This window comes from Colossoma macropomum, unplaced genomic scaffold (assembly GCF_904425465.1).
Source record: "Colossoma macropomum unplaced genomic scaffold, Colossoma_macropomum, whole genome shotgun sequence".
Lineage (NCBI taxonomy): Eukaryota > Metazoa > Chordata > Actinopteri > Characiformes > Serrasalmidae > Colossoma > Colossoma macropomum.
Window position 1 is genome coordinate 41,653,193 of NW_023494792.1, and position 20,344 is coordinate 41,673,536.

The 20,344-nt window shown below is 37.2% G+C and overlaps 1 protein-coding gene across 1 annotated transcript in view; it reads left to right on the forward strand.

The window, feature by feature from the left end:
* gnai1 (guanine nucleotide binding protein (G protein), alpha inhibiting activity polypeptide 1) overlaps positions 1–20,344 on the forward strand; it is a 37,526-nt gene that overhangs the window by 8,197 nt on the left and 8,985 nt on the right. Inside the window, exons 2-7 of the mRNA XM_036577225.1 lie at positions 7,554–7,596; positions 7,713–7,854; positions 10,959–11,116; positions 15,856–15,984; positions 17,860–17,989; positions 19,437–19,590. Coding sequence (XP_036433118.1) covers positions 7,554–7,596; positions 7,713–7,854; positions 10,959–11,116; positions 15,856–15,984; positions 17,860–17,989; positions 19,437–19,590 — 756 coding nt within the window. The remainder of the gene's footprint in view (positions 1–7,553; positions 7,597–7,712; positions 7,855–10,958; positions 11,117–15,855; positions 15,985–17,859; positions 17,990–19,436; positions 19,591–20,344) is intronic.

Below are 20,344 nucleotides of genomic sequence, written 5' to 3' on the forward strand. Positions count from 1 at the left end.
GTATGAAAAATGAATTAATCAATTATTAGATGAAATTCTGTCTTTTTTTATATTATTTTTTAGGTGTTCGTTTAATTAATTACCCATTGAACCCAATGCATGTGGGTCCACACTTTGCTGACACTCATATCAACAACCTTCACATTAGATTCAAAATATTTATAGTACATACTGAATAATTCATAGTACTCACTGAAAAAATCATATTAGTTACTGAAAAAAATCATAGTAGCTACTAAATAATTAATTGTAGCTACTGAATAGCATAATAAAAACATTATGTATTATAAAGTGTTATATATACCATATAATGCCTCATAAATGCTTTTAAAATGCATTATGAATGCAAGATTTATAAGAGATTTACCATTAATTTGTAGCAGTTACTGAATACTGCATAGTGATTACTGAATAATTCATAGTAGTTACTGAAAGATTCTTAGTAGTCACTGAATAATTCCTTGTGGCTACTGAACAATTCATAGTGGTTACTAAATAGTTTATAGCAGTTACTGAAAAATGTATAGCGGTTACTGAATACCGAATACTCAGTAATTCATTGTGATTACTGAATACGTCATGGTGATTACTGAAAAATTTGTAGTGGTTACTGAATAGTTTTTCGTAGTCACCAAAAAATCATAGAAGTTACTGAATAATGCCTAAAATTAAGAAGAGTAGGGTTCGAGGGGTAGTTCAATAATTTAGTAGTTTTAGAAGGGCTTTATGAGATTCATTGTGGAAACAATGAGGAGACCCAATCAGTCGCTATGACTTTTATATTCAGAAAGATTATTTGAAAGTGTTTTTAGTAAACAGAGTGACTTCAGAGAATGACAAACGCATTCAAGTTCAATATAATATAGCCAAGTAATGTATTATTAGCATAGTCTCTACGTATATTACCAATATGTAATTATCATCATATTATACAACAATTCTACAATAAGTACAGTCATATGCAAAAAGTTTACAACTGTTTCTCTCTCTCTCTCTCTCTCTCTCTCTCTCTTTCTAAAACATTAGCAAGTAGTCTTTTAGTGCCTTTAGTGCTAAAGTTAATATTTCATGATGCGATATCTATTGTATTTTTTTGCACCACAATATGATGATGAATTTTTGATATAGTATAAAAGAAATATCAACATTAAGTTCAGATGCCAAAACAACGTCTAAACACAAAGTTTTTAAGAGAGCATATGAAACCACTCGAATTTGTCAGGATGAATAATAGAGCTGTATTCCAAAATCTACACTGCAGCCGAGAAAGGTAGGTAGAAAGTCCTCATTAGCACTGTCCTATGAAGACTACTGGTTTGAAGTATGTCATGCAAAATAGTGCAGTGTATCAACTTTTTTTTAAAATTTATATTAAATTCTGTTCAAAGATTTGAAACAAGCACATTTGACAAATATAGAAGAAATCAAGAGGGGACAAAAACTTGTTCACATAGACTGCTTTTCTCTACTGTATTTGAAGGATCCTTCTAACATTTAATGTTCATATGATCCACATGAACCAAGTGGTGGCAATATGGCTTCTATTGTTTCATGTATGTAAAATACTCATGTTATATGATCCACACAGTCATTCTGACTCATTGTAATACAGTGCAGTAAGTGTAGTCTGTAACGCTCTATAATGTCCATATGATCCACACGCAGACCTGTCATGATCCTTAAATTTTAGTTAATGATTAATTGGCATATAAATAATTGCAACTAATGATTTGGTTTTTGTTATTTTGCTTTTTGTTATTCATTGTATGCAGCTATTAAATTACAAGCATACAGTTGCCAGATTGACTGATTGGCCACCTTCCTTTCTAGTTAACTATGTTTAGTTAATAGCTAACATTGGTTGCACAATTGAAATAAAATAAATGTTTACAGTTACACAGAATCATGTAGGGTGGAGCAAAGCTGTTTTTCATGCAACTAAAAATGTTATGAAATGATTGTAGTCAGCCTTAATAATTATGATAATCTGAAATAATTACAATTAGGCGATTATGTAATAATTGTGACAAGCTGAAGAACATGGTCATACTGATAAATTGTAATGCACTACAGGAAATGTAGGGGGCAATGTGGCTTCTATTGTTTCATTTAAAATAACTCTATAATGTTCAAATGATGCACACAGTTATTCTGACAGATTGTAGTACAGTACAGGGAGTACAGTGCTGTGAAAAGATATTTGCCCCCACCCAATTTCTTCTGTTTTCGCTGTTGTCATTTAAATGTTTCAGATCTTCCATTTTTAATATAAGATAAAGACAACAAGAGTAAACACAAAATGATCTAAGTGATTGTTGAAGACTTGAGGGTCATCTAGATGTTTTTTTGGCAAATGCGTGACGAGCCTTTATGTTCTTTTTGGTCAGCAGTGGTTTGCACTTTGCAACTCTCTCATGGATGCCATTTTTGCCCAGTGTCTTGTCGTTCTGGTGATTAAGAGATGTTCAGATTCAACAGGTCTGGCAGTAATTAGGCCTGGGTGTGGTTAGTGAAATTGAACCCAATAGTCAATTGAATTTGGTTAACTGGTTGATTTAGTAGTTAAGGGAGCAATTACTTTTTCACATAGGGCCAGGCAGGACTGAACAGCATTTTTCCTTTAATAAATGAAATCACCATTTAAAAACAGCATTTTTTTTTGTTGATAACTTGGGTTATCTTGGACTTATATTAAAAGTAATTTGATGATCCGAAACATTCAAGTGTGACAAATACGCAAAAAGAAAAGAAAATTGGGAGGGGGCAAATAATTTTTCACAGCCCTCTATAAGGGTGAGATGGCTTCTATTGTTTCATTTTAAGAGGCTTTGTAATGCTCTGTGATGACCACATGATACACACAGTCATTCTGACAGGTTGTAATACACTACAGGAAGTGTAGGGGGCGGTATTGGTGTTTCGTTTTTGCACCCAAAAATTGCTTGTTGCACCTTTAAATAATCGTGCTGAAAAAAAGGAGGAACTAAAGCCGGCAGAATAGATAGATTAATCAATTAATTGAACAACACTTGGTAGATTACAGAACTAATCAGTAGCTGCAGCTGTAGTGTCTGTGCATTGTGTGTGTTTTGTCTGTGCGTTGTCTATGCCGGTTGTACTGCTGTTTCATACACTGATAAAACAAGTCCTTTTCCAGCATGCTTATTTTCCTCTCTGTGTGAGATTGCAGTGTTTTCTCAGTTCTGTTGGGTTTGCGTCTTTAGAGACCTGAGGCCTGTTTCCGTATTCAAAAACACTTTAGTGGAAATTAGGGCTGTGTTTTGTTTCGTTTTCCGCAGCGGGTCCTGCTGTACTCCTAACAGCTGATAACAGAGGTTAAAATCTCTCTGTCTCTCTGTCTCTCTCTCTCTCTCTCTCTCTCTCTCTCTCCCTCCCTCCCTCCCTTTGTTTCTTTTTCTCTCTATTTCAAGTTTAGCAGTACTTTATTTGCATGAATATTACAAGTTACATGCTTGTCAAACCAATTAAAAATAAATGGCATGATATCACTTTTCTTCTCCAGTACCGATATTGAAACCTTGATTATCCATATCGACACCATAATTTTTCCTTTGAAATCTACTAATCTTTAAAATACGCTATTTTTAATAGAAGCACTTTGCTTATGGTGGCCTTCTAAAAGTAGGCTATCATAGTGAAACTACTCTAACATTATAATACCCCATAGGATGAAATACACAGCTAACAACATTACATCATTGGATCGAATTCATTCCTTTTCTCCTCTGATATCCCATTTCCTGCTGATATTGATACCTGGCATTGGACTGGTTCCATCGCTGACACAAACATGAGAAACATAGAACAAGTTAGAGTGAAATTAATACGAATGAACAATTAAAGCTGTCTCATTACATTAAAACAACTGTCTCATTACAAACTGCACTGGCAAATTTCATACCAGAAATAAAATATTTAGTTATAATAATCTTATATTTGTGCCCAGTTCGTCTCTCTGTTGTCCACTGTGCCAGCGCTTCTGCCATTTTTCTCCTAATTGCATCGGCGCTGACACACAGGATGATGGGATATGTGAGGCAGCAAATGATACATCTACACCGCCTTAAAAATATGGCTGAATGAAACTTCAGCATATTCAGTTCGGACATGACTGTCTGCCTTCCTGCCTCAGAATACACGCTGGGCAGCATTTGTTATATTTCAAACACAGCCTTCGGAAGGGACAGAGTGCACCTTTCCATGCGCCGCCCACAGTGGCCTTCTTCTGTAGCTACTGTTGTGAGGCTGGACAAGCTTTACAGCACACTGGTAAAAATCCCATTCAGCCTTGTGAATATAAGTTATATAGAGTTGCTACTTAATGTTGAATTTCCTGTTTAAAATGCTATGCTACCGAGCTGGACAGTGTTGTTGTAACTAATGGAAACTATATGTTTGGAAACAGCAATGACAATTTAGCCACCATGTTAATGTTAGTTTGATTACACAACAAAAAAATTCTGCATCTAATCTGTTTTAACAGTATGACCTTTTACATACATATAAAAATATTTATTTTAACAATAACACTCACATAACATAGGTATTGTGGCATGAAACTGAATTACAGTTTCTCATTAAGTTAAATCAATAGGTATTGGGAATGTAGGTATTGTGATATAAGCTGATTTGTGAGCTGCAGTTTCTCATTAGGTTGAATGAATAACTCACTCTAAATGCAGGTATTGTACAGAGCCCCGCTGGTGACATCCTGTATAAATAAAAATAATGCCTGGCTGCGACTTTTAAAGGTGTGATCTCATTCCCACGCCTTACCAAGTTGTGGCCATACATTATTTTTATTTATACAGGATGTCACCAGCAGGGCTCCGTAGTATTGTGATATAAACTTGTGTGTTACAGTTTCTCATTAGATTGAAAAAGATTTTAACCAGTGTTCTGCAAAGCTTGTCCAACCTTGCAATAATAGCTATGAAAGAACCGTTTTTTAGATGGACCATCTGTCTAAATGTGTGTTTCCTTATAAAAAGTGCGGTTGGTCAGTGTTCTGGCAATGTTAACAATACGTGCAATGTGCTCATGTAATTTATATACTATACTAATATATTGTCATATCACCCACCCTCAGTATGAGGATGATATTCTAAGGCTGTGTTGATAAAATGTTTCTGGTTTGAGTGCTCGTACAGACACAGCATCCAAGAGTGCTTGAGAGATCAATTGCGCCTTTTATACGTACACATACACAAAATGTCCCTAGTCCAAGATGTTTGAGTGCTGCACATCTGTCTTTGTTGGATGAAAGGAGCATGGTGAAGCATATTCTCTGTAAGTGGAGCTATTGAGGTGTAGCAACAGTGAGAGAGAAAGAGAAGAGAGCTGCCATTGACCAAGTGAAGCTGTTTCCAAGAACAGGCCTTGTGTGCATTAGTCTCAGGGGTTGTCTTTGCACTAGGCAAATGTAAGCTGCCGCCAAGAGGCCCCAATGAGCCAAGGGCCGTGTGAAAATACAAATTAGATTTACTGTACTTGTTGATATTCTAAAATCTATTCTGGAATATGTATATACAGTTTAAAAACAGTTCTAGTTTGTGTTTGTAGCGATTATTAGCTAAAATCTAATAATCTAAGATTATTAGTGTTAATGTCAATGCAGCCCCCCTTGGCCATGGTTATAATAGACTATTCCATGTTGTTACGTTATGATACAGCTGTGTAAAGACAGACTGGTATGAACGATAATCTACATTGTGAAGAGGAGGTTCTTCGTTGTGATTTTCTGGGTGTTTAGAGGGAAAATCAAATGAAGTGTAGCAGAGAAATGCAAAAAAGGGAGGAAAGCAAAAATTTTACTGCTTCGCTTCCAGTGCTAACATTGTTCACTCAGGCCCGAGCGCCACACAGGCTCAGTACACTGTATATAATGCTGGCATTAATGCTAGTAAAGATGGCTCCAATGTTGAGATAATTACTCAAAAAAAAAAAAGAAATCTATTCACAGTACACATTACTTTACTAGAAATTTAAAGGGTTTACATTACTCATTACTTCTTGGAAAAAAAAGTAATCTCATTACTCATTACTTCAGGTACTGCTGCCTTACCAATTTATCTCACTCCATTGGCAGATAATGTTGTTTCTTCCAAGCATTATTTCTTACAACAAGCAAAATTACTAATATCTACTAATATATCTACTATATCTACTAATATAGTGTAATAATAGCACCTGAAATTACTGAAGTAAAAATGTGTAGGAAGAAGTTAAATAGTATTCTCAAAATGAGAAATTTTAGGCTTCAAACAATTTCAGGATATGTTTTTTGCACTGTAGACAGCTGCATCACTTGTTTAAAAATGTAAAAATGTGGAGCTCCATTCCCGTCTTTTGTCTAGAGCTCTAGCATCACTAAATCCGCCCTGGTTAGTCTACAGGCTGTTCTGCCTCTACAAGCAATTTCTACCACATTTTTCAACAACAGCTCACCCATGGTTGTGTTTGGTCTGCTGACCTTGTGATTAGAATCTCAGGCGTCCTCCACACCTAGAGATGTCCTGAGACTGGCTGCACAAACATAGTACATCTCTCTCTCTCTCTCTCTCTCTCTCTCTATATATATATATATATATATATATATATACACATAGGTTTCCATTCATTCAGACATTTCACAAATTTTAAGCAAACTTTTAAAAGGTCAGTAAAAGAAAATTAAGCAGTGTTTCCATTAATCATGGTTAAGATGACGTTACATATTTGTGATGTACAGCGCTCACAGTGCTTGGCATATACAGTTAGCTTTTCAAGCTTTAGAAGCTCTCAGTAGTCTCTGTCAGGTGTACATGGCTGTAGCTCAAACAGTTCAGAGATGCCATGCAGAGCTTCAGCAGCCCTTTTAATGAGGGCTTAAGTTGCCTCCCCACTTCACCATCACCCACCAAACCCCTGCGAATGCCAGCAGGGCAAAAGGCTCTGAGAGGACGTGGTGCCAAACACATGACTTTAGTTCCCGTTCATTGTCCATTTTATCAGCTCCGCTTACCATATAGGTGCACTTTGTAGTTCTACAGTTACAGACTGTAGTCCATCTGTTTCTCTGCATACTTTGTTAGCCCCCTTTTACCCTGTTCTTCAATGTTCAGGATCCCCACAGGACCACCACAGAGCAGGTATTATTTGGGTGGTGGACGTGGTGGTGGTGTGTTAGTGTGTGTTGTGCTGGCCTGAGTGGATCAGACACAGCAGTGCTACTGGAGTTTTTAAACACCTCAGTGTCACTGCTGGACTGAGAATAGTTTACCAACCAAAATGAGTGTAGACACAAGGAGGAGTTCCTAATACAGTGCTCAGTGAGTGTACATAACAATATTAAATATTTGATATGTATTAAAATGGGACACAATAGTAATTGGAAATTGTTAAAATAGGACGAAATATACTTGGGGAACACACTCGTTGTTGATAATTATTGATAAATCGATAAGTGGTGCCAGCCCTAGTGTGTGTGCACTCAAATATGCACGTAAAACATTCTCTCTCTCTCTCTCTCTCTCTCTCTCTCTGTCTGTCAGGTGCTGGCGAGTCTGGGAAGAGCACGATAGTGAAGCAGATGAAGTAAGTTGCTTATGTCTGTCTCGAAATCAACTGTGAAATGTGCTGTCAAATGAGCTGTTTTTCTTACATTCTCTCTCTCTCTCTCTCTCTCTCTCTCCTCTCTCTCTCTTTCCTAGAATCATCCATGAGGCAGGTTACTCGGAGGAGGAGTGTAAGCAGTATAAGGCCGTGGTCTACAGCAACACCATCCAGTCTATCATCGCCATCATCCGTGCCATGGGCCGCCTCAAGATCGACTTTGGAGACCCAGCGAGAGCGGTGAGATGGAGGGAGAGCTGGGAGGATGAAAAAAGGAAAAAACCTTCATAAATATATTGACAAGGCCTATAGTATGTCAGGGATGGCCAGCCCTGTTTCTGGAGATCTTTAGGAACGTATAAGTATTAGAGTCGTGAGGAATTAAATAAAATAGTTTGTTAAAATGTCTGATTTACAAAGTATTTCCCCCTCACCCCAAATGTAGTCGATCAACGAAGACACATTTGGCATCTGAAGTTTGCTCCTTTATTTTTGCACTAGAGCTCTGAAACTAATATAGATAACAAGTAATGGAAGCTTATATCCCACCACTTAGAATCATGCTAACTTCATGTGTATATTATTGCACACTTTTCTCATATCAAAATGAGTTGTACAAAAGCACAGACACAATTTAGGCTTCCAGGTGGCAGCTACTACTGGTTTTAGTGTGATGTACTGTTGTCCATATTTATAGATAATAGTGTGTCATACAGTGTCAGAAGCCACATAAGCAAGTCTATTGTAAATGATTTGCCTGTGTGGTTTCTGACAGTGACAATGTAGACTTGCAGTTTATTATTTATTGTTTATTATTATGTTAATTAGCAGGGTAAACACTTCCAGTAGACACAATCCTACACCAAAATGAACATAGACCATTATAGCTGGTCACCAGCAAAACCAGTGTATGTTGTGTTGTGAATGCTGTTATGCAGCTGGTTTAGGCAGTCACTAAGCTGGGTGACCAGCTAAACCAGCCCTAGATTAGCACTAGACCCGCATAAACCAGTTCAAACCAGCTCAGAGACAGCGTGGAATTCATGCTAGTCTATGCTGTTTTTTTAGCATGGCTTCAGGAAAATGTCTGATGATTTAGGCATGCAGCTAGCACAATGCTAACTGGTGTACACAAGCTTCCATTACTTTATTTGCTAAAGTTGTAAAAAATGTATTTGTTAAAATAAAAGTTTTGGCAAAAAATAAGTGAATGAATTTATTCATTCACTTATTTTTTGTATGTTTTTTTCCTTCCAGTGAGATGGTAACACAAACATAACATTCATTCATCTATTATTCGAATTGAATATTATTCTGTTATTCTATTATTCTATCTATCCACCCCCAACCTGTTCCAAGGTAACTGAAGGTATAGTTTGGCAGAAAATTACTTTTTTACTTTTTTTTCTGCTTGTTGCATATTGTACAGGGACGAGTGTGTGGGTAATAATCATGGTATGTGTGTGGATGGTGCTGTGTGTACTGACGCAATGATGATTACGGTGATTGTGTGTGTGTATTGAGGTGTGTTTACTGGGGATGATGATGCTGATTGGGAGCATTACTGGAGAACGATGAGGAAACAGCAGAAGCTTATTGATGCTTATATAGCAACAGTGACTCGCTCGCTAGGGAATTATCCTGCTTCTTTGCCAGAAAATTAATTATTCCTTTACAGATTTTTTTTTATTTGTTGGCTTCATGGCTTTGCACGAGAAAAGATGGTTTGAGTCACTGCAACCCTGCAACCCAGCAATGAGTAACTTGGAAATAAAAACAGATGCATCATGTTTCATAATCGGACTCGTTTTGCAATATCCATTTCCGCTTGGTTGCTTTAGTAATAAAGACTGAGAATGTAGCTTTAGAAGCTTCTGCGAAATTAACATGGTTGAATTAGAAAAACAGTGAAGCGGATAAATAAATGCAAAAAACAAACTGCAAGAATAGATGAACAGATGGCTGGACAGATGAACACGTGAATGAATTTGGACATGAGCGATTCTGTTTGTGTTAATGCTTTATCATTGTTCTTACTTAACTTTATATGGCTGAATCAGAAAATGAATAGGTGAATAAATTAAAGAATGAACAAAATGAAGTGAATGAATGGAAAAATAGAATAATAGACAAAAAATATAAATAACCGTTATAGCTGAATTAGAAAAACAGTCAATGAATGAATGAATGACTGAAGCTGTATAGGTGAACAAACAAACATACTTTGGAAAAGTGAGTGATCCTCTTTGTGCACCTCATTATTGTTCTCAAAATGGTTGAATGGGAAGATAAATCACTGAATGAATAAATGAAGGGACAAAGGATGGTGGATGATCCTGCTTGTATTGCTGTCCATTCAGAATTTCAGTTACATCAATAATTGACTTTGAAAAATAGTCAACAGATGAACGAATGAATGAATCAAAAGAAAGAACTGATGGGGTTGAATGAATAGACAGATAGTTATAGATACAATAGACAGATAGTTGGAAAGGTGAATAAATACATGACTTTGGACATGATGTGTGATCTTGTTTGTGTTACCTCCACAATACTGACTTAATTTTGAACTTATTAGGTTAATTCAACAAATAATGCATGGCCACGACTTAGTAAGGAATGGGAACAAGATAATTAAGTAGTGGCCATGACTTAGTAAGCCATGGGAATGAGATCGTAATGTGTGGCCACAACTTAGTAAGGAGTGGGGATGAGATCCTTATGCGTGGCCATGACTTAGTAAGGCATGATCTCGTTCCCACGCCTTACTAAGTCATGGCCACGACTTAATTATCTTATTATCACGCCTTACTAAATCGTTGCCATGCATTAGGATCTCATTCCCATGCGTTAATGAGGGCGTGGTCACACATTATTTTTATTTAAATGGGATGTCACCAGCAAGGCCTCCGTAGCATTCACAGAATGACTGAATAAATGAATGAACCTAGTTGAAATGAATGAGGGTGCTACATAGATGGATAGATAGACCAATAGATGAATAAATTAATGAATTTGAACATGGTCAGTGTTCTTGTTTGCGTAGCTGCCTCATTATTGTTCTTAGTATGGTTGAATGAGAAATGGTTCTATATAGAACTAATAACTCTAGTAGAACCATTCCCTTTACTAAAAGAACCTTTGAAGAACCATCCCTTTTAAGAGTGTAAGTTACTTAGATGTAAATGAGTGAACCACATGACGATGATTGAGGTGAATTGCTAGAGAGATGCGTTTTGTTTTACTTCATTTTATTGATTTATTTTGTGATAGTTTGATATGTGAATAAATGTGAATGAACTTGGACATGGTGAGTGATGCTGTTGTTGTGTGTGTGTTTTTAGGATGATGCGCGGCAGCTGTTTGTTCTAGCCGGCAGTGCGGAGGAAGGCTTTATGACCGCTGAACTGGCTGGAGTGATAAAGCGCCTGTGGAAGGACGGAGGAGTGCAGGCCTGCTTCAGCCGCTCCAGAGAGTACCAGCTCAATGACTCCGCTGCATAGTGAGTGTGTGTGTGTCTCTGTCTGTCTCTCTGTCTGTCTCTGTCTGTATCTATCATTTCAGCAGGTACCAGTGAATATGGCTTTTGTTTTTTTCAATTGAAGAGCGCTCCATAATGTTCATATAATCCACACAGTCATTCTGACAGATTGTAATACACTACAGTAAGTGTAGGGGGCGATATAGCTTCCAGAAAGAAGGAATTTTTTGCTTGTTTCAAAACCCACACTTGTGGTTCTGCTAAAGTACACACTTGCATGATGTATTTAGCGCGTGTGTAAGCACGTGTCAAACCTACAAGTGAGCAGATATGTATCTTCGGAATGTGTCACCAGTGTGCTAATCTGTGGGATATATACTGGTGCCAATACTGCTGTGATGCAGTACTGGAGAAAGGGTGCGTTAAGTATGTGTTTAGTGTGTTTTTCTTAGCGAAAAACAACAAACAATCGGTGCATAATTTTCATTGTCTATATTCCAATACTATGTGAACAATTCCTCCAGTTACATTTGTGTATTCAGTGTATTTTTATCAATAATTCTGTATCGACTATCCAGTGTTTCTTTAACACCAACACACCTGATCCAGCTTACGAAGGGCTTTATGATCAGTTAGCTGATCATCATTAGCTAAATCAAAAGTGTTGAGTTATGGAATTGTGGAAGCGTTGCAGTGCTGTGGGTTGCCAGGAGCAACACTGATATAGTCAAATAGAACTGATGAAATTTGAAATTTCATGATGCATAGAATCATAATCGAAATGCTGTTAGATCAGAGATTAACACCCCTATTGAAATCGCTGTGATGACCAAAGCAAAAAGAAACCTATAACAGTATAAGTAGCCTATAATAAGTCATTTCATGGAATAGTAGTGTCTAGATTATTTGGCCATAGAAACAATTATTAATCACAGCCACAGTTGCATAGTTATAGTCTCTGGGTGCACGATTTGATTCAGCCAAGATCGGAATCGACAGCTTTTGTTTCCAAACATGTGATCAGCAATTTATTAAGTTAAATAATGTGAGGTTAGTAGGCATACTTGTGCTGTATTTTAATGCTGCTTCTATACCTGCACCATAATTATGCATGACTCATTGTGCTAAATAGTCAGCTAAAGCTAAAAAGCCTTCTACTGTCAGTATACAGTTGTGTGCAAAAGTTTGCATATTTTGTTGATTTTATGAGTGAAAATAAGATAACACATCCTCTACAGACAGCTCACTTTCTGCATATTTAAATGCAGAATTGTAATGTTTATTTACTGAATTTAACATAATGAAAGTAAAACATAAAATGTAACATTTTATATTTAATTTTTTTTCCAGTATGTTAAATTGCACTACAATTTGAAGAAAAAAGTCCCTATAAGTTCACTCTCTTTTTTCACTTAGAAAATCTACGAAACAGGGCCATTCAGACTTATGTATATGACTGTTACACTTTATTTGATTCATGTTTTTAAAAGTAGGCAACTGATTTTTAATTTATGAATTGTAAAAGAACAAACGAGCAAATAATGTTTTTTTTATGTTGCGACTTTGGCTGATAGTGAGCACTCAAAATGTTCTAGTGTGTTCCATGTGTTCATTTACCCCACATGGTGTGAGCTTCAGCTGAGCTCCAGCCAAAAGATCTGCCATTGGCCAATTTGGCTGTAAAGAAAATCTGAATTAACTATAAAAATTCATTATTACACCTCTAGTTATCTCATAGAGCGGTTTTGTCTGCACTGTGTGTTCCTGTACTCAGTCTGGTGTAGTCTGGAATGATTTTGTCAATATTTGCCTTGCAGGAGCTGCTCAGATGCTGTTTTAGTGAAATCTGCAGTGGCCTTGACTCCAGCGACCTGTTACACACTGTTTATTTAACACTTAGAACAAAACACTGATAAAAAATGAATACGTGGTGCTACACTCGCTGGCTGTTTTTTCTTTGTGTGTGTGTGTGTGTGTGTGTGTGTGTGTGTGTGTGTGTGTGTGCGTGGGTGGGTGGATGCATGTGTTAAACACTTTGTGCAAGACCGTTTCCGCCAGCGATGGCATCACCAGGCACGGTGCAGGGAGGGTGTTTGTGTGTGTGTGTGTGTGTGTGTGTGCTGAAATCCCTTCACCTTGGTTGGTCAGTGAATGCACTGTGTTTGATGGCTGGACATGTAAGCTCTGTGTGTGTCGATAGAGAGGTTGTGATGCCTCTTTTGGGTAAAACTGCTAATTATCTGGCCCTCCACCTCAATTACTTAAAATCTGAAAACAAAACTTTTTCTTTTTTCAAGTGTCATGGTCTTTTTCATGTTTATGCTAAATATACATTAACATAGCCAAAAGTATTTGGACCCCCATCTTCATTATTGAGTTCAGGTGCTTCAGCAACACCCATTGCAAATCAGTGCATAAAAGGAAGCAAACAGAGATTCAATCTCCATACACAAACATAGGTAGTAGAATGGGTCATACTAAAGAACTCAGTGACTTTAAACATTGTAAAATGCTACATTTGCCACAATTCAGGTCGTAAAATTTCTGCACTGCTAGATCTGCCCTGGTCAACTGTAAGTGCTATTATTGTGAAATGGAAGCATCTAGGAGCAACAGCAGCTCAGCTATGAAGCAGTAAACCATGCAAACACATGAAACGCATAAAATTCCCTATCACGCATCACCCACAACAGAATTGCAAACTACCCCTGGAAGAAACATCAGCACACGAGCTGTGCATTAGAGCTTCATGAAATGGGTTTCCATGGCTGAGCATCTGCACACAAGCCTAAGATCACTACGTAGAATGCTAAGCATCGGCTGAAGTGGTGTAAAGCAGCCTGACGCTGGACTGTGGAGCAGTGGAAACGTGTTCTGTGGAGTGATGAATCACACTTCACTATTTAGCCCTAGCAGAGCCCTGACCTAAACCTCACTGAACACCTTCGGAATTAATTGGAACATTGGTTGTGAGCCAGGCCTTCTCATCCAACATCAGTGCTTGGCCGCTCAAAAGTTATTTCGACTGAATGGGGACAAATTTCCACAGAAACACTCCAAAATCTTGTGGAAAGGTTTCTTATAAGAGTAAAGGCTGTTAAAGCCATCAAGAGGAGGACAACTCCATATTAATGCCCATACTTTTCAAATGGAACATCTAAACTCAATCTCATTTAATTGTGATGGCCAGGTGTCCACATACTTTTGGCCATATAGTGTATGTTTTCTACATTTTTGCTGGTGCAGAAACATTAAATACGTTTGGACTTAATAGCCATTTTGGCTGGAAATTAAATGGATAGTCTTTGACTGTTGTCTTGTTATCAACTGTGAGGCAATAAGCATGCTTGTTACAAAATCTAGGCTTATCTAGACTGGCTGTCTAAATTACATTCTGTGTGCATGTTGTGAACATCAGCACTTCTTGATTAGTACTCTGTCCATGCTGGTCAGTACACACTTCCAGCACCTCATGCTAATTTCTGGTTTAAGCCACTTTCAATTTGTATTTAACAGAAGGCATCCAAAAGTAATGTTCAGGAAAAGTCAAGGCAGCAATGTTGATATCTGTATCTAATAATGTTGAAAGATGCCTAGCCTTACCAACTGCAAATGATTTCAGTACATCTAACATTAGCTTACCTTACCCCCATGACAGAGCAGTCCTTTGTTCAGCTGTTTAGATCATACGTTACACCTCAATACGATGCATTAAGGGAAATTGGTTAATGCCATGTGGCCATCAAAGGTCGTACAAGGGACAAACGCTAAGCAGATTTTTAGTAGCACTTCACTTCAGCTAGGATAGCCTCAGTAAGCTAATCAGCTGCCTATGCAAACTTTGTAATTTAAGAATTTTTTTGAGAATTTTGAAGAATTGACTTGTCTGGTTTTGGTGGGGTGCACTGCCCTTCTTTTTGTTTGCTTTAGTTTGCTAACTAGCAAATTAAACACATAAACAAATTTGAGATGATATAAGGGGAAATGGTGAGAGCAAGTTTGACAAAGGCTGGTTAAAAACAGTATTGAAATAGAAGGTGGAAGTTGCTGTAGAGGATAGGCTCAAAGATTCCATTGTTAGCAACAAATTTTTTGGTAACAAAAAAATGTAAAAAATATGACAAAACATTTAAATGCTGCTTATTACTAAACAGATTCTTCTTCTTCACTGAAATGTTCAGTCAAAGTATGTTTTAACAAGGGAATCTATGTAATAGCATCATGTACATAAACATATTTTTGTACTGAACATATCACATCAGAATATGTATGTTGATGTACCAGCATTATGGACACCATTCTTATTTTTCTGTTGTCCTGGAAACATAGCACTGTTTCCCAGAAATTTTAATGAGAAAATACAGGGCTGAGAACATAGAGGTGGGTGTTATCAAACTGAGTTAAATTAGCTACCTAACCAAACAGTGACAGTCTGTCCTGACTCCACTTGTTTGCCCTGACTCCATTCATGCTATTAATGTTTATTTTATTATTTGTTTTTATGTTTTATTGCTTAGTCGCTTTTTTGTGTGCTGTTTTCCTGCCAAAATTTACTTGGAAAGTAACCTGGCTTTTTTTAATCTAGTTGTACCCTGGTTGAACAAAGATCAATGAGATACATAGTCAGTGAGTAGAAACTAGTGATATCCCTTTTTGGCCCAGAATTTTGAGCCAGAATACAGTAAAATCGATCACATTTGGGTCATTATCATCTGTTTGAATTCATCAGTCTCTTCATTTTGTTTTTTTCCCCTCTACAGTTACCTGAATGATTTGGACAGGATATCCCAGGCTACTTATATCCCCACCCAGCAGGATGTGCTGAGGACACGTGTTAAAACCACCGGCATCGTGGAGACTCACTTCACCTTTAAGGACCTGCACTTCAAGTGAGCATTAACAGCTTAGAGGCCTGGAGTTTTATCCAGTGTGAGCTACAGTGAGAGAGAGAGTGATTCTTTCAGCAAAAAATATTCTTTGACTCTATATTTGAAGGCTACATATATAAGAAATTAATAACACATGCATAAGCACTGAATAATGTGTTTGAAAAGCTTATGGAAGTAATCACCAGATGACATAAGATGTTTTCTTATGTAAATGAAATTGCATTGACCTAAGGGCCCTTAAACTAGTGATAGACATTCTTTACATTTATAACACTGTCATGATGCATAATAATAGCATTATTCCCAAATTATAGAACTTAGAAGGCTGTCTAGGTAAGAACAGCACACATTGTATCAGTTATGTGATCATTTCCACAAATATTTTCCTGTTGTTTAAGCATGTCGTCCATAGAACCAATGCTGCGTTTGGTGTGTGTATCTAGGCCTCTGCCTTATAAGATCTTCATAACAGTGCCATAAATGGAAAAAATGTCAGTCACTTTAGTTTAAGGGCCCTTAAATCAAAATAATCTTATTTCTTGCGAATATTGGCTTAAGCTGCTCATACATACTTGAGTGTGGGTTTTTAAAGTATGTTATTTAATGCTTATGCATGTGTTATGAAGTAGGTGTCTCTCAAATAAGTGTTACAGAAATATTATTAGTAGTAAGTAGCGGTGTTGTTTATTGTTTATTATTATATTATTAAGTCACTTCCAATTGCAGTTCAGTGTTTTTACAGACTCTAAAATATTTAGTGTGTTGTTCTATTATTCTTTAATACTGCTAAAGTTTACAGTCCAAGCTTTTGGCAATACATTCAAAGTACTGTTTAGAACACAAACTTGAAGATCTAATCTGACATTTACAGTTTCCGATCTACAGTGTTTAAAGTGGCTTTGGGGTTTCAGCATTTCCTCCTGATGATATAGACAGGAAGAGGAAGTTGTTTCAGTGTCCATATTTGGTTGTTAGCTCCAGATTCTGAACACACTGCTCTTGAATTTCAGTTTCTGAGAGACGATTATGAGAGCACTACAGAAAAATTATGACATTGTAGATAAAAAAGGAAATGTTAAATTGATTACTCTTCCTGGCCACTTCTTTTAGCTCCACCTTGCTGCTGCACAGTTAGAGACTGTAACCCGTCTGTTGGTAAACTTGTTTATAATAACAATCCAGTGGTTTACTGATGTGTTTAACAACCCAACAGCACCATTGTGTCTGATTATCACTCTCACTGTCACTCTTAACAGCACCACACACACTACCATGACCACTACCATGTCAGTGTCAATGCTGAGTTGAGAATGACCCACCACCCAAATAATATCTGGACAACAGCAGCCCTGTGGTCAGAAACTGACTAACGATGAATGGGGTAGAAGGGGGCTGATAAGCTGTGCACCAACAGATGAGCTACAGTCTCAATAATAATATATTGGACCTATAAGGTAGATGTTTCTAATAAAGTGGCCGGTGAGTTGAAGCAAAATGTAGGTGTTTCTAATAAAGTAGAGGGTGAGTGTAGTTATCATTTTAAACTGAACAAATAGTCTGATGTTTGTGATTCATTTTGTTGTGGTTTGTATGTTGAGTGAATAGCAAATTTTCAAATGTCTTACAAACACATACAAACAAACAGTTAACCCCTTACTTATTACACACGTCTATAACCTAAGAATAGCTCCATTAGTTTGCATCAAAGTCCCTGTAACTACTGAATAATAAGCCTGGATTGGTAAGGGGTTAATTAATAGTGATAATATTTGATAGCAATTGATCATAATTTCTAGTAGTTACTAAAATAAGCCTTAAGACTAATAACAGAACAATACAGTTTAAGGGGTTGATGTTACAGTGATCTTTCTACAGGATGTTCGATGTTGGAGGTCAAAGATCAGAGAGGAAGAAGTGGATCCACTGTTTTGAGGGTGTGACAGCCATCATCTTCTGCGTGGCTCTGAGTGACTATGACCTGGTGCTGGCTGAAGATGAGGAGATGGTAAGAGCCTGTGGCTCCCAAATTCAGTCCTGGGCAGCCACTGCCATAGTTTCAGGTATTTTCTAACCCCAACACATTTGATCCAGCTCATGAAGAGCTTGATATGAGCTGGAGAACGTGTGTTAGGTCAGGTGATAGACTAAGCTGTGCAGGGTAGTGGCGATGAAAAAAAAACTGGTACAGGCGACTCTTTGTCCTTGGGTGTAATCTGGAAGGGTGATGAGTGGGACCTGTCCCCCCCTCTTGTATAGGAAAGCAGTGATGCCATCCCCAAACCCAATATAAGACTCGAAGTAATAAAAGAAATCAGAACACACATTCATTGAGACACGTCACAGACCTTCTGAAAACAATTTTAGAGCAGCAAGTAATGGTTGTTATTACTATTGCTAGAGTTGTCACCTTGTAAAGAGTTTGCTATGGTAATGCTCGCTCTCTATGTATCTAATGCTAACGTTATTAGCATGTATGCTTGCATTGTTTCATTTCCACCACCCCAAATTTCTAAATGTGCAGAAAGGCAAAGCAAAACCCCCATATAACAGCAAAGGACCTGCAGAAAGCTTTAGCTGATGCAGGAGTGGTGTTGCCCCATTCTACTATGCAGCATTGTTTGCACAAACATGATCTGCATGAAAGAGTTATCAGAAGGAAATTATATGTGTTTCCTCATCACAAAAGTTGATGACTTAAATATGTAATAAACATCTAGATAAGCCAGGAGCTTGAAGTAAAAATTGAATTTTTGGCCACAATCACCAAAGGTATGTTTGGAGAAGAAAGAAAGCAGCATTTGATGAAAAGAAACCTTGCCAGCTGTTAAGCAGTGGGGTGGATGTTTTATGCTTTAGGGCCATGTTGGTGCCAGTGGCACAGGAAACATTGCATTGGTAGATGGAAGAATGAATTCCACTGAATATCAGCAAATTCTGAGAGCAAATGAGACAGTCAGGAAAGTGAAGATGAAAAGAGGCTGGCCTCTACAACAGGACGATGATCCACAACATACCTCAAAATCCAAAACGTCAAGAAACACAAGCCAAAGCTTTTGGAATGGCCTTCATAATCCTTTAACTTGAACATCATTTAAAGTCTGTGGGTAGATCCTGAACATGCTGTGCATGCAAGATGGACCAATAATACAACAGAAGTAGAATCGTACTAAATTCCTAACAAAAAAGGTCCTAAATTCCTAGAAGAAAATTTCTAAAACAAGAACAGAAACTCTTATAGCTGGCTTCAAAAACATTTGCAAGCTGTGGGGCTGTTATTGACTAAAAACTGACTTAGAATGGTGTCCAATATATTATATTATATATGTATTGTATATAATGTATTATATTACTTTATCATTATTATTTTTTCTAGAATGTTGCCAAGTGATCTGTTTCAGCCAACTCAATATATAACTTTCTCTCTCTCTCTCTCTCTCTCTCTCTCTCCATAGAACCGGATGCATGAGAGTATGAAACTGTTTGACAGCATCTGCAACAACAAGTGGTTCACAGACACCTCCATCATTCTGTTTCTGAACAAGAAGGATCTGTTTGAGGAGAAAATTAAGAAGAGTCCGCTCACCATCTGCTACCCAGAATACGCTGGTAACAACACTTTCTTTCACTACATCAGATCCATTGCAAAAAAATGATTGGCAAGTGAAATCATCTTAGATCTGGTCAGTATGTCTTATATTCTCATCCTGACATTGTTGTAAGGATGTTATAAGAATATTTAACTTTTAAATTTCTAGACATTTTTACTTGTTTTGAGTCATAGTCAGTTCTAGTGTCTTATGTGTCTTAGCGTGTACTGTGTTATTGCACCAGCAGATAACTTTTTTTGTTTTATGGCATGACACTACAGGCAAAACTTATGATTTTGGTTCCATTTGTTCAGTTTTATGGATAAAAGTCATCAATAACATGTCTTGTAATCATTGTTGTTTGTTATAAAATGTTTGTTACTTATGCAGAAATATGTATTGTCCAAAAAATCAACTGTAATGAAGACTTAGCCATGCCACACTTGACTCAACCACTTCTTGTCATACAGTGCTGTGTAAAAGTATTTGCCTCTCACCTGGTGTCTTCTATTTTTGCTAATTTGTCACATAGAAATGTTTCAGATCATCCAAATAATTTTAATATAAGATAACAACAACACAAGTAAACACAACATGCAGCTTTTAAATGATGATTCCATTTACTGAAGCTAAAGATTTATTCAAAACTTATATCACCCATGTGAAAAAGTAATTTTGGTCCACGCTTCTTGGCAGAATTGTTTTAATTCAGCTACATTGGAGGGTTTTCAAGCTTAGACTGCCCATTTAAGGTCTCACCACAGCATCTCAGT